The 14,545-nt window shown below is 34.4% G+C and overlaps 2 protein-coding genes across 3 annotated transcripts in view; one reads left to right on the top strand and one right to left on the bottom strand.

The window, feature by feature from the left end:
• Window positions 1–7,935, top strand: part of LOC110440402 (integrin-linked protein kinase-like) — a 28,125-nt gene extending 20,190 nt beyond the window's left edge. The window contains exons 10-13 of one of the 2 annotated variants that reach the window (XM_021483456.1): window positions 417–488; window positions 4,065–4,164; window positions 4,773–4,903; window positions 5,351–7,935. In XM_021483456.1, coding sequence (XP_021339131.1) covers window positions 417–488; window positions 4,065–4,164; window positions 4,773–4,903; window positions 5,351–5,500 — 453 coding nt within the window. In that variant the 3' untranslated portion in view covers window positions 5,501–7,935. The remainder of the gene's footprint in view (window positions 1–416; window positions 489–4,064; window positions 4,165–4,772; window positions 4,904–5,350) is intronic. The other variant, XM_021483457.1, reaches the window with a different exon arrangement.
• A 2,785-nt stretch (window positions 7,936–10,720) lies between these two features.
• The window catches only part of LOC110440422, a 22,176-nt gene continuing 18,351 nt past the window's right edge, over window positions 10,721–14,545 (bottom strand). The window contains exon 2 of the mRNA XM_021483492.1: window positions 10,721–11,516. Coding sequence (XP_021339167.1) covers window positions 11,143–11,516 — 374 coding nt within the window. The 3' untranslated portion in view covers window positions 10,721–11,142. The remainder of the gene's footprint in view (window positions 11,517–14,545) is intronic.

Here is a 14,545-nt window from a genome sequence, read left to right as displayed (position 1 = left end):
TCTCATGTTTTACTGAAATATTCCATTTATTTTCTATTATCTTTTCTTGCTGATAGGTATTTTTCATCTTTGTGAGTAACTAAAATTATAGAATGAACTTTCATTATTTAAGAATTAATATAAAAATCAAAACTTATGAATATAAGAATAAGGGACGAATAGTTACTAAAAGATTACTGAACAAATCTTCACTTTTCACATTCCGTCACTGAAAAGTGTCAGAATATATTCACATAAAAACGATTTGATAGATGATTTGTGTTTTGTTATCACACATTTTTCATGACTTGCCCTCATTTGTTAGATATGTTTTACACTGGTTATATTCTTTAATTTTAATCACTTTCCCTCCTCAGACTTTCTTGTTTATGTCTTTGGTTTATTTTTCTGCTTTCTTGCCAATTATTGCTTTCTAGATTGACGAGGATTTGGCAAAGATAAATATTGATGATCCTAAGTATTATGGTCCGGATGGCACAGTTAACGGGGTAAAAGTCAGCCGACCAAATCATGGCGTTCTGCATGAGTGCCTGGTTGTGTGATCGTACTCCCAACATACAGTATCATGATATACCATAGTTACTAACCTCCAAAACCAAACAACTATTGTTTTACTTTACAGAAAAGGAGAATTTGATCTTCTGATAAAACTGTTTATCACCATATAATGTAAACATCACTGTTATCATGTGTTTTCATCGTTTTGTTGAGTGGTGGTACCCTCAGGAATTAACCACGATTGTCGACTAAAATTTTGTAAATGAGTAAACATTTGTCTACCACTTGTTCGAAAAGTGTTGGAGCAAGTTAGGAAAATCAGAGAAATGTTAGCTTCCAAACGATTTCTGTAATGAACTAGCTAACACTGGGTCCAAGGGGGTTACACTTTTCACAACGTTTGCTGGCAATTATTGTTTGTGGCTGACATTTAATGTAACTTGTAAAACAAGTCTTTACCAAGGAGGACAAGAAGTTGATTGGTTAATGGTTCAGCTGCTGAGCTAATAGTTTATCATGAATAAGACCTAGGTCATAGAAAGGCACCATCACATTACTATAGATTAGCAGTTGTAATACATTTGCAGTAGTCTCCCTTGTTTCACATACAGTGATGTAGTTTACACTCAGGGTACCTTGTCTAGTGCAGTCTATAAACCTAAACAGTCACAAACCTTAATATTTGAACTGGTGCTGTTTATACCACCAGTTGTTACAAAGCTAGATACTCTTGACTATTGCTGTTTGTTATATATGGCACGGTAGTCTAGTGGTAGGACGCAGGGCTCATGACCGAAGGGTTGCGAGTTCGAGTCACGGCACGGCACTGTGTTGCATCTTTGAGCAAGATACTTTATTCTGCTTCTTCCAGTCTCCTCAGCTGTAAATGAGTATGTGGTTGGGCAGCGCTAGAATTGTTGAATGCTAGCTGTTAGCGCCGAAATGGCAGCTCTGGCTGTAGGCTCCCCAGGGAGTTGAGAAATATATTGGCTGGTTGCAAAGGCCCTATAACCATGGCTAATAATTTGTGAACTGCTTTGAGATGACCTACAAACTTGTGATAAAGCAGTATATAAGAACCTCAAATTATTATTACCATAATTATATATACCACCAAAAGTGGAAAATGTAGATACCAGGTACCCAGCCAATTACAGTCTACAACCTCTGCAGATTGTCTTCCTAGTGCAGTCCATGACTTCAGCAGTCACAAATCTAGATACCCTGCCTAGTGAAGCATATGACTTCAGTTGTCACAATCAGAAAGTTACATACTTGATACAGTCAATTATCTGAAAAGGTCATTTCTGTTAAACTGAGGCTCTTTTGGATTTATTGAGAGTTTGGCATTCTTGTAATGTTGAAATCTCTTTTTTACATCATATTTATGTGTCTATTTAGTGATTGACCCTGATTCCTTGTGTCTTGGTTATGTGGAAATGGACAAGTTTTCCTCTCCCATAACCAGGACTGTTTGTAATAGTTCAAGTAGCAAATTTTAATTGCAATGTGTGGGGTTGCCTCCCTTTTCCCTGTTTGTTATGGTGTGGTGGACCAGTGGTGGTATGGGCCAGATCTATCTTCCCATGCTTGAAGGTTTTTGAGTTTTGTGGTTTGGATCCGTTTCCCTGTGATTGTAGGGATATTATGCTGGGTTAGTGGAAATTATATTCTTAAATATGTACCATTTTCACTTGAGTTCACTTTGCATGCTGTTGATTGGGAATATAAATTGTCACTGCACAGCTCATTGTATTTTTTTTCTAATGTATTTGAAAAATATTACACATTATTTAAAGTTAATTAAATAAATCTAAAAAAGCAACAAAATGTTTTGTGCCACGAATGCTACTATTAAATGAACAAGTACTGTTGTATAAAAAGGGTCCATACAGAAATCTGTCAAAAGATCTTATAAAACTTATTTAAAAACAATGTGAAATGTAAACTTTTGAGTATCATCAAAAGTCTGTATAAAGTCACACTCCGACACTTGTAGATTAGTCTTTTAGATTTTACAGTAAGTTAGTCAGCAAATGAACCAAACAAATTGTGATTTGTCATTACCGTACACATAGAAGATGTAGAGACTATTTTACAATGTACTGTATAGATAGAATACTAAAGATCACACGTTTGCATAGCTTTATATTTTAGTAACATCCTAAGCTAAAGGAAAGGCATTTTGTTACTTTGTTATTTTCATTTTCATTTATAAATAATCTCTTGAAAAATAAACTACTTTGCTATAGCTGGTTTTAGGAAACCATTACCTTCAGGCATATAGCTATTTTGTTACTAAATAATTGTATTAGAGTTTAAAGTTTATTTTGTCTCTATTGTTTGCATGAATGTTTATTTACTTATTTTTGTTTGTCACTAGTTTTAGAAATTTTCTTTTGTTTACTATTTTTATCAATTAACTCAAACCTGAGATATATATATAAGTGTAGCCGTGATCAGATATTGAACTTGTTAGAATACCATTTTCTTATTCAAGCTAATGGAAGATGTTGTGGTTAACAATTTTAGCAAAGAAAGATTGTCAGACAGGTTTGAGGGGAAACACCTGACTGACGGTGATTGACTTGAAGGGGAGAGCTATCCTAAGGGACAAACTTGATGGAGATATTTTGATTGATTTGAAGGGGGAAGAGATATCCTAAAGGACAAAGTTGATGGAGAGATATGATTGATTTGAAAGGGGGGAGAGATATCCTAAAGGACAAAGTTGATAGAGAGATTTGATTGATTTGAAGGGGGGGAGAGATATCCTAAAGGACAAAGTTCATGGAGAGATTTGATTGATTTGAAGGGGGGAGAGATATCCTAAAGGACAAAGTTGATGGAGAGATTTGATTGATTTGAAGGGGGGAGAGATATCCTAAAGGACAAAGTTGATGGAGAGATTTGATTATTTTGAAGGGGGAGAGATATCCTAAAGGACAAACTTGATGGAGAGATTTGACTGACTTGAAGGGGAGATCTAACTTGATGAAGAGATTTTTCCTGACCTACCAGTGTTAGGGTTTGGCATGTTCACACTGACTGCATTGAGGTCTTGGCGATTTTGAATTGATTTGAGCATGTTGTTAAGATTGAATATTTTTTAAATGATTAGACTATTGCTTTGGTATAGCAGCAGAGAGTGAGTGCATTTAGAACAGTGTTATTAGCAGTTCAATACAACATTCATAGTTTACACTATAAAATCAGCTACAAAATTTTGTCAAATAAAAGATCAGATGTGAAACTGCTGGTTGATGACATTTTGTGATACATGTAATTTGGTTATTATTTTTCAAAATTTTCTTCATGCAGGGAACGTTTTCCTGGTGGTAAGATGAAGCAATGTGTGACGGCCTTTAGCCCATTAGGTCACAATGATAAACAGTAGGATTTCCACTGTCTGACACTGTAAATTTAATTATTTTTACACACACGTATATGTATAACGTAGTTGGTGTTGTTAATCAAACTTTTCAAAAGTCTGGCATATTGATTGTTATGGATATATTTATGCAATAATTGAAGTCCAGAAGTAAAATGTTTATTTTCTTTAACAGATTGATGAAGATTTGACAGCAAGGATCAACATGGCTGACTATAAATTCTCCTTCCATGAGAAAGGCAAGCTGTACAATCCAGCTTGGATGGCACCAGAGGGTGAGTCTGTCGTATCCTAGAATGCTCATTCTGCTGGCCTCTTTACTAGTGAATCAGAATATTTACATCCCATAGAATAGTGTTAGAGGGATAGTCTGTCTACTCATCAATACATTCCTATACAGTTAAGCTTTGTTAAACTCGCCATCACTTTTCCCACCAATTTCCCCCCTATCCAGCTAGCACTCTTAGGAATAGTCTTTTATTTTTCACTCATCTGAGCTGAGTGATAATTTAAATGGAAAAAACAACTGGACACTTTTCCAAGAAATGACTGATGCAGGAATCTTCAGTTCAGTTGAATCAGTCTTGCTGAACCTTGGTAGGACAAATAGAAAACATGGCTGTCTTCTGAAATCCAAAACCTGCCACGGGGGCTGCTATGTGGACCATTATTGTTTAACTTGAACGGAAATTCAGTTGTGTAGGTGTTATTGTTTGCACTTTTACTAGAAAAAAGCAACTCTGGCTGACTCCACTTCAGTAGATTCTATAGTCTATGCGATACTGCAATAAACTTATTTACCCAAAAATTACAAGATTGATTTTGAATTATTTCACAACTGATCGGACAAAGTGGGTGATTTTTGGGTTTGATCTGTTGACAGCGTTGCAGCGTAAACCGGCTGATATTAACCAACGAGCAGCCGACATGTGGAGCTTCGCCATGGTGATGTGGGAACTGGAAACACGGGAGGTACCTCATTCTGATCTGGCCGCAATGGAGGTGGGAATGAAGGTAGGCCACCTAACCACTCGATTCCAGGCTTTGCTGCTAGCATCTACAAAGGGACTATGTAGCTTTATGTAAAGAAAAATAATATAAATTTATTGGTCCAAATCACCATGTAGACTTGTACAACCTCTCACCAAACATCCTTGTTCTATCTTATTACAAAGTAAAAACCAGCTATAGTGATGGTTTTTACAGTTTGCAGCTGATAGCCTTATTCTATGTGTTGTGCTATCAGCAAGTACAAGTACTTCATATGTGAAGTAAGTTCAACAACAACTTTTATTGTCAAAAACCTAGCCGGGTAATTCTCTTAATGTGATAATACACCTTCAACATGTCCTTACAGTAGAGCAGTGAGTCAAAAGTGTTGTTATATAGGTCATCAACTACGTCAATAGATTGATTTCGAATCGCTTATCGCATCATAATAATGACTTGTTATCCTCACAGATTGCTATGGAGGGTCTGCGCATCAACATCCCGCCTGGTATAGCATCACATCTGTCACGCCTCATTAAGATCTGTATGAACGAGGAGCCAGGCAAACGACCCAAGTTTGACATGATCATCCCGATCCTGGAAAAACTGAGGCAAAGATAAACAGGGCATCAAACGAGGGAGAGACAGGAGAATAGGACCCAACATTTACAACATCTCGGGCAAAGTAGTCCGATGATGTAAAAACATAACCTTCCCTGTGTCAGTGACATACTCATGTGTTATTCAACGCAGCGCACCACTGCCAAATCTTAGATAATAGTTGTTAACTCACTTTTGGTTCAAATTGCTGTGCTGTCTTCCTGGAAATTGAGTAAAGTTTGTGGTTGTCAGACTTCTATACAGTCCTCATATCTACTGGATTAAAAAGGAGTAGAGCAGTACCTAGGATAAAAGTAGGGTGTTTTATTGTAAAGACCTGATCCTGTTTTCTAGTGTGTATACATGTATTGAAGAAAGCTGGAAGGTTATTTGGAAGGAAGTATTTTGAAAAAATAACAAAATCCTGAAAAATTATTTATTTTAAATGTTACCGTGATTCACTTAAAAAACCCAAATATGTTTTCAACAATTATGCTTTAAAAGACTTTGGAGCCTTTCAATGAAGGAGGCAAACAGATATTTGCCTTATTGGTTGAAGATGGAGGGTTGAATCAAAGAGTGACAAAGTGCTTAGTGTTCATTTTTGTGATTTCTTCGGCAGCATGTTTTCGGATGATTTAATTTTCACAAGCTCAAACATCAATAACAATAAATATGGAGTAGTTGGTTTTACACTGGGGGAGTGTGTGTGTGTGTGTGTGTAGGGGGGGGGGGGGGGGACATGTATAAGCATGCCCATAATATACTTAATTCTCCATATCTACATTTAGATAACAGTAAGTGAATCACTTGTTGTAACAGAGTTGAAATCCTGCTTAAACATTGATACTGACACAGGGCAACACTGTTGGGGTTCAGGTGATATGGTGCTATCAGTTTTAATAATACCAAATGCAATTACATGTGTTTATGTTTGCAAGGCCAAATATTATGAATTTTGCTTATTTATTTGCATGATTGTATGAACATGTGTATGGTGTATTTTTATATGTACTGTATAATATTATTATACTTATATTACTTGCATTTTTTGTCATGAAAACCATAATACAAAATGCATGAGCTTTATACATACTCCCTGTTAAGTTAATGTAAACTGCTTGACTGCTTGACCTTAGTTTACTAGGCATTACTTAGTTAGCGATTATACAATGTTCATGTTTTATCTATTGGTCTACAGCAGGATCACGTTTCCATGGGGGCCGGATGTAATTGTTTCATGGATACATAAAACAAAATGCAATCCAAATTGTTCAAACATAAAGGGTGTAAAACTATACTTTCTGTTGGAACAGACAATCGTGGCCCCCATAAAAATTGATGTACTGTAAGCCCTGGTTGCTGTGCCTTTTCATGTTGTGAAATATAACTTGGCCTGTATTTAGTGACTGTATTTTTATTTGCTTTGTTTCAAAGTATACCAGCACTGATAGCTATGTTTCATTAACTTTAAGACTTTGTAAACTGCCAACTGCCACAGAAGATGTCATATTTTGCTATTTGCTTCAAACAGAATCTCCATCAGAAATGTAACTCTATTACTTAGCTTGTTTTTTTTTCATTTTTTGTTGTTGAGTGAACTTGCATAAACAAGATAACAGTAATAAGTTCATTGTAACATAATCTAAATTCTCAACAATACTCATGTCAGTCTTCCAGAGATGTTCTCAAGGGACGTCTGAATATAATATTTAGCTGATTGTTTAAAGATAAAAAGAAATGTTTTTCTCTCGAGTAAACCAGAGACATGAGCACAGATTATAGAATTACTGTGTGTTGGTAAATAGTATAAAAAGTACATTGAAATCAAGATGATTTAATCTGTATGGCACATAAAATGAGCAACAGAAAACTGGCATATTTCTGCTATATTTTTTTTTCAAAACAATGGTCATAGTCTGATGTCATACAATCCAGTAATATATAAAGATTAGGATACCTGATGTCAACAAGTGGCATCAATCTAAACACTCTATACAGGTTAGCGAAGCATCTACTTCAGTAAAATTTGTATACAGGTGAATAATGGTTGTTGATCACTTATTGTAACGGGAATTTTCTGTTTCACTTTATACTTTAAAACATGAATTATTTGCAACAATGTTGTTTTCACATTTGAATGCAAATTTAAAACAGTGTCAACCATTGTTATGTGCAAGTTAAATCTCAAACGTGAGAGTGAATCTACTACCAATTAAAATATTTTGAAAATGCATTGATATATTAGGGGAAGAGAAAACATTACTGCTAACCGTTCAACAGCATATATTGATCTCATTACCAGATGTAGCTATATAGATCAGGTATTTTTATGAAATCTTCCAGTGCTGATTAAAAACAATTTGTTACATTTATTCCTCGCTATCGAAAGTCACGTTAATGTAATACAAATCACAGGGGCATGGATCGCTTTACTTGTAATATAAAAAAAAATAGGGGTCTCTATACTAATGTATATATTAGTATAGGAGACCCCTATTTTTTTATATTACAAGTAAAGCGATCCATGCCCCTGTGATACAAATATTAATAAAGTGCCTTTTGTTAGAGTGATACTATTATTTTGATCTCCTCAGTTCACAGATTTGAATTGAATGTTGCTTGATTTTTAGAATGGTTAATTGTGAATTTAATATTTGATTTTATAAGTTTGGGTTCAAATTTACATATTTTTGCTATTTTTTGGGCAGAATACTTTTCAGGACATTTCATTTTGGAAGTTTCAGTACATGTAATATGATAAATAATTTGCACTAAACAGTTACTCGATAATAAGAATTTGTCCTAACTTCTTTGAAAAATGATGAATAACTGAGGCAATGCTATTTTAGAAAACCCACTATATTGCTGAATTTTTCACAAATGGATGCATTACCGTTCGAGTCATGCCTACATGGTCTATACCCTGAGTATTACTGTTAACGTGTACCTTTACTGTTCATGACAATACATACTTGCAGAACAAGGTAGTATTGTACAAAATTTATCTGCAATAAAAAAATCTTAATAGAAATATTTGTGTTGTTTTCATGTGTGCATTGCATTGTAAACAAACAACAAAGCAGTAGTTAACACTGCGTTCTGTTTATTTTCTGTCTCTCTAGCCATTACCCCTTCATTGCAACCAGCAAAAGTATAGAGGCATAGCTATGTACCACTAGTTGTTTACAAAGTATCATCTCCAGTTCCTTTTCGGGTCCCCTAATGAAGCTTAAACACGCTTAGATGATAAATGAGTCGCCATTAAGTGTTAGAAATAAAAAAAATACGAAGAGCTTAATGTTGTGATGGTTTAGGCAGATATCTACATGGTGTACATTATAGATGTTACGGCAAACATAGAGGCCTAAGAGAAATCTACATGCAGTCTTCCGCCTTGTGTCTAGAATCTAGAACTTAGGACAGCCACATGTGACTGCACCTATACAACCTGATAAGCGTAACAAGTGAATTGCGCTGTACCATATACAGCTATTTCCTCCGGTTAAGACTCATCGGTGACGCTAGGGTACCAAAACTGGGATATGCAATGTTTTCTAAACTATTGTTGAAACAGAAAGGAAGGTGCATCAAACCTTTTTAACAACTTCGTTCGTGGATCGAAGAGAAAGACACAAAGAAGCAAACATGTAGAATAAAAATATCCCACACGAGAGAAACACGACCGATGATGGTATGCCGCTTTAATACAGAGATGTTTGTTTGTAGGAATGAAACTTCGATCAATAATTTGTCCCAAAAAGGACACATATAGCTGTCAAAGAGCTTCTCCCAACTAACGTCCTATTACGGCATACCAAACTTGCAAACAACCAGAGCCAGAATTGGCAAACATACCGATGTTACAGAGAACAGGTTAGACGCACACTGAATCAACAGGTCATAGTAGGTGATCCCTTCCGCTGGTATTCATGGACATTCTGTACTGCAAATTTAACTATTCCATTGCAAGATGCACATGCAGACACATGGGTAAAATGCACAAGCACTTGTTGATAACATCCCCCTCGGCCATTCCACCATAACGACGATGGAGTCGAACGCACATTCTAAGCTATCAAGTTCTCCACTATGAAATGAAGGTCATAGGTGGACAATCTGAACCAACTCTGCTAATTTCAAGTCATTTCAATATATAGTACGGCATTAATATTACTGATGTTTTGCTTTAACATTATAATCTTCCCTAATGATAATTACATCATTAAAAGCTTTAAAAGTCTGATTATAAGACATTTGCAGTCTTTGGGATAAGCTGTGCAAATACAGGAGATTTCAATATATGCTACTAATTGTGCTGATATTCTTATTTGCGAGTTGACCGCACATACACAATTTACTTGGCAACTGTATGCATGGACCCAACAAACGGTTCATGACATGTTAGTTGCACCCCAGACTGTGGTCAATAGAATGCATGTCGAACCCAGTGTGTCGAACAATATGGATGTTTATGATTCCTACGGTTATCGTTTGCAATCTGACAACCATGCAGGTAATTGTGAGGGGTAGAGTAACATTGCACTATTCGTAATAATATTAAAACATTGTATATCGCCAAAAACGGGTTCCTGTTATTATAATTTATATAAAGCAATTGGTATAATCCCGTCATTATCGATCAATTCTAGGCTCGTGTTTTCGTATGACCCTGTATGTTGCAACGACGTAAAAACCCGAAAAATATCAATGTCAATTATGCAAATGGAAAAAAACTAATTTTAAGTAGGCAATATTTGTGTATATTTTGTATTTTTATGTATTTTCCACTTTAGATAAGATCTTTTGAAATATTTTTTTGATATATGTGAACATAGCTTTCATGGTTGCAAGAAGTTGGATTTGTAATATCCATTAGACACAAGTGATTTATGATAATTAGTTTATTGCCTTGAAAAGCTGATGGGAGGAATGGAAGATTACTGATACAATGTATAGCGCTGGGTGCCATTTCACGATGGAGGCACACATACTGGTGTCCGTAATTTATTAACTTGCACTCGTAATTTACGCGTGTCTCGTGAAACGGACTAAATAACTTACGTACGGTTTACGGGTACCCGTAAATTAACGTAACCGTCGTAAAAATCCCCCTGCCATCAACTTTAACATCATTTACCATGAACACTTTAAAAAGAAAATTGTACTTCTGATTAGGACAACATAGCATATTTCTGTTTATTATGAAATGTTTTGATTTTTAATGACATAATTTTTGAATTGTAAATTATTTTTCAGTGTATGTAAATACTGATCATAGGTATGCATCATCAGATCATCAATCAATGCATATATCATGTCATCCGGGCATTTTCTGACAACAAAAACTTTACACATTAATTCTAGCTTGATCGCTTGCAACATGAATCATCAAAGATCAAAACCATCTTGGTATGTAGCCTTCAATTCCAGTTGACGTAAATGAATATCAGTCTATAATATACTGAACTTCGGTACCGAAAAGTACTATATGTATGTGTGTTTTTTTATTTCCGGGTGATGCAACTGATGATACATATATTTTAATGACGACATAATTTATTTGATTTTTTGAAGGGTGATTTATTTACATCATAGGTTGATTACACAAAATAAACTAGTTCACACGTGTCTTTTGACAGCGCCAATCAATGGCATTATCATCAAAGAACAACGAAGGAAGGGTTATTGACTATGCCCAGTTTGACGGCGTTTTCACCACCATAAGACGCCTTATCAGGCGACCAATTGGGCTGTCTATATAAGCGCACAGAAGGGTTACTCTGAACAAAGGTCAATGAACGGAAAGGCTTGATAGAAGACGGAGACACTTCCGGTAACGGCGCCGGAGTTGATTTCTTGCCGGCACTTCCTGTTTGAGAGGCAAGGTTTTGTCTGACGAACACTCTGTACAGAAAGTCAGACATATGACCGTTGAGCTTGTAGGCTTGTGGTATACTACCAAGTGGGTTGACCTCCTTATCACTAGGACCACGTAGAGTCGTCATTTTGACCGACTTTGGACTCTTTTTTGGATCTGAAATAAAGAAAAGAAGAATGAATTATAGCTGATCATATTCTAAAGTAGGATATTTAAAATGTTCTTTAAAAATAAAGTCTAAGGCACGCACAGGTAACTGCGTTAACTATTGGTAACAATTAGCAAAAGATACAATATGTCAAAAATGAATAACAAATATCTCTGCACCATATAGCCGTTTCGTCCTTCTAAGATTTATCGGTGAAGCTCGGGACCAAAAAGATGGAAATCAAAACTATTTTTGAAACGCAGGAGGATGTGTGTATAGAACCTCTTAATGATATGGACTTCAGGAATTGAGTACTTTTACATTTTATATCAATAATGAGTATGTGTATATCATGCACCATTTCACCACTAAAATATAACTGTAGCTATCAAGGTCACGACAAACCTCAAAAAAGAAAGAACTCTTTCGGCAGAGTTTAATAACTTGTATATAGAAAGATGACCGTGTGATTGCCCCAATACATTGTGTAGCACTACCAAAAGTAGATACATTGTGTAGTACTACAAATAGTAGATACATTGTGTAGTACTACCAATAGTAGAAACATTGTGTAGTACTACCAATAGTAGAAACATTGTGTAGTACTACCAATAGTAGATACATTGTGTAGTTCTACAATAGTCGATACATTGTGTAGTACTACCAATAGTAGTTACATTGTGTAGTACTACCAATAGTAGATACATTGTGTAGTACTACAAATAGTAGATACATTGTGTAGTTCTACAAATAGTAGATACATTGTGTAGTACTACCAATAGTAGTTACATTGTGTAGTACTACCAATAGTAGATACATTGTGTAGTTCTACAAATAGTAGATACATTGTGTAGTTCTACAAATAGTAGATACATTGTGTAGTACTACCAATAGTAGTTACATTGTGTAGTACTACCAATAGTAGATACATTGTGTAGTTCTACAAATAGTAGATACATTGTGTAGTTCTACAAATAGTAGATACATTGTGTAGTACTACCAATAGTAGTTACATTGTGTAGTACTACCAATAGTAGATACATTGTGTAGTTCTACAAATAGTAGATACATTGTGTAGTTCTACAAATAGTAGATACATTGTGTAGTACTTCCAATAGTAGTTACATTGTGTAGTACTACCAATAGTGGATACATTGTGTAGTACTACCAATAGTAGATACATTGTGTAGTACTACAAATAGTAGATACATTGTGTAGTACTACCAATAGTAGATACATTGTGTAGTACTACCAATAGTAGATACATTGTGTAGTACTACCAATAGTAGATACATTGTGTAGTACTACCAATAGAAGATACATTGTGTAGTACTACCAATAGTAGATACATTGTTTAGTACTACCAATAGTAGATACATTGTGTAGTACTACCAATAGTAGATACATTGTGTAGTACTACCAATAGTAGATACATTGTGTAGTACTACCAATAGTAGATACATTGTGTAGTACTACCAATAGTAGATACATTGTGTAGTACTACCAATAGTAGATACATTGTGTAGTACTACCAATAGTAGATACATTGTGTAGTACTACCAATAGTAGATACATTGTGTAGTACTACCAATAGTAGATACATTGTGTAGTACTACCAATAGTAGATACATTGTGTAGTACTACCAATAGTAGATACATTGTGTAGTACTACCAATAGTAGATACATTGTGTAGTACTACCAATAGTAGATACATTGTGTAGTACTACCAATAGTAGATACATTGTGTAGTACTACCAATAGTAGATACATTGTGTAGTACTACCAATAGTAGATACATTGTGTAGTACTACCAATAGTAGATACATTGTGTAGTACTACCAATAGTAGATACATTGTGTAGTACTACCAATAGTAGATACATTGTGTAGTACTACCAATAGTAGATACATTGTGTAGTACTACCAATAGTAGATACATTGTGTAGTACTACCAATAGTAGATACATTGTGTAGTACTACCAATAGTAGATACATTGTGTAGTACTACCAATAGTAGATACATTGTGTAGTACTACCAATAGTAGATACATTGTGTAGTACTACCAATAGTAGATACATTGTGTAGTACTACAAATAGTAGATACATTGTGTAGTACTACCAATAGTAGATACATTGTGTAGTACTACAAATAGTAGATACATTGTGTAGTACTACCAATAGTAGATACATTGTGTAGTACTACAAATAGTAGATACATTGTGTAGTACTACCAATAGTAGATACATTGTGTAGTACTACAAATAGTAGATACATTGTGTAGTACTACCAATAGTAGATACATTGTGAAGTACTACCAATAGAAGATACATTGTGTAGTACTACAAATAGTAGATACATTGTGTAGTACTACCAATAGAAGATACATTGTGTAGTCCTACAAATAGTAGATACATTGTGTAGTACTACCAATAGTAGATACAGTTTATAATATAGTAGATACAGTTTATAATATAGTAAATTCAGTTTATAAAACTACAAATAGTAGATAAGGTTTATAATATAGTAGATACAGTTTATAATATAGTAGATTCAGTTTATAATATAGCAGATACAATTTATAATATGGTAGATACAGTTTATAATATAGAAGAAACAGTTTATAAAACTACAAAAAGTAGATACATTGTGTAATACTACAAATAGAAGATCCATTTTAAGAAACTACAAATAGTAGATGCAGTTTATATTATTACAAATAATAGAAACAGTTTATAATACTACAAATGGTAGAAACAGTTTATTATACTAAAAATAGTAGATATTTTTTTTATAATGCTACAAATAGTAGAAACAGTTTATAATACTGTAAATAGTAGAAACAGTTTATAATACTGTAAATAGTAGAAACAGTTTATAATACTACAAATAGTAGATACAGTTTATAATACTACAAATAGTAGATACAGTTTATAAAACTACAAATAGTAGATACAGTTTATAATACTACAAATAGTAGATACAATTTATAATACTACAAATAGTAGAAACAGTTTATAATACTGTAAATAGTAGATA

The sequence above is a fragment of the Mizuhopecten yessoensis genome, unplaced genomic scaffold (assembly GCF_002113885.1).
Source record: "Mizuhopecten yessoensis strain PY_sf001 unplaced genomic scaffold, ASM211388v2 scaffold11181, whole genome shotgun sequence".
NCBI classification, from domain to species: Eukaryota; Metazoa; Mollusca; class Bivalvia; order Pectinida; family Pectinidae; genus Mizuhopecten; species Mizuhopecten yessoensis.
This window is presented reverse-complemented; position numbering and strand designations above follow the sequence as displayed.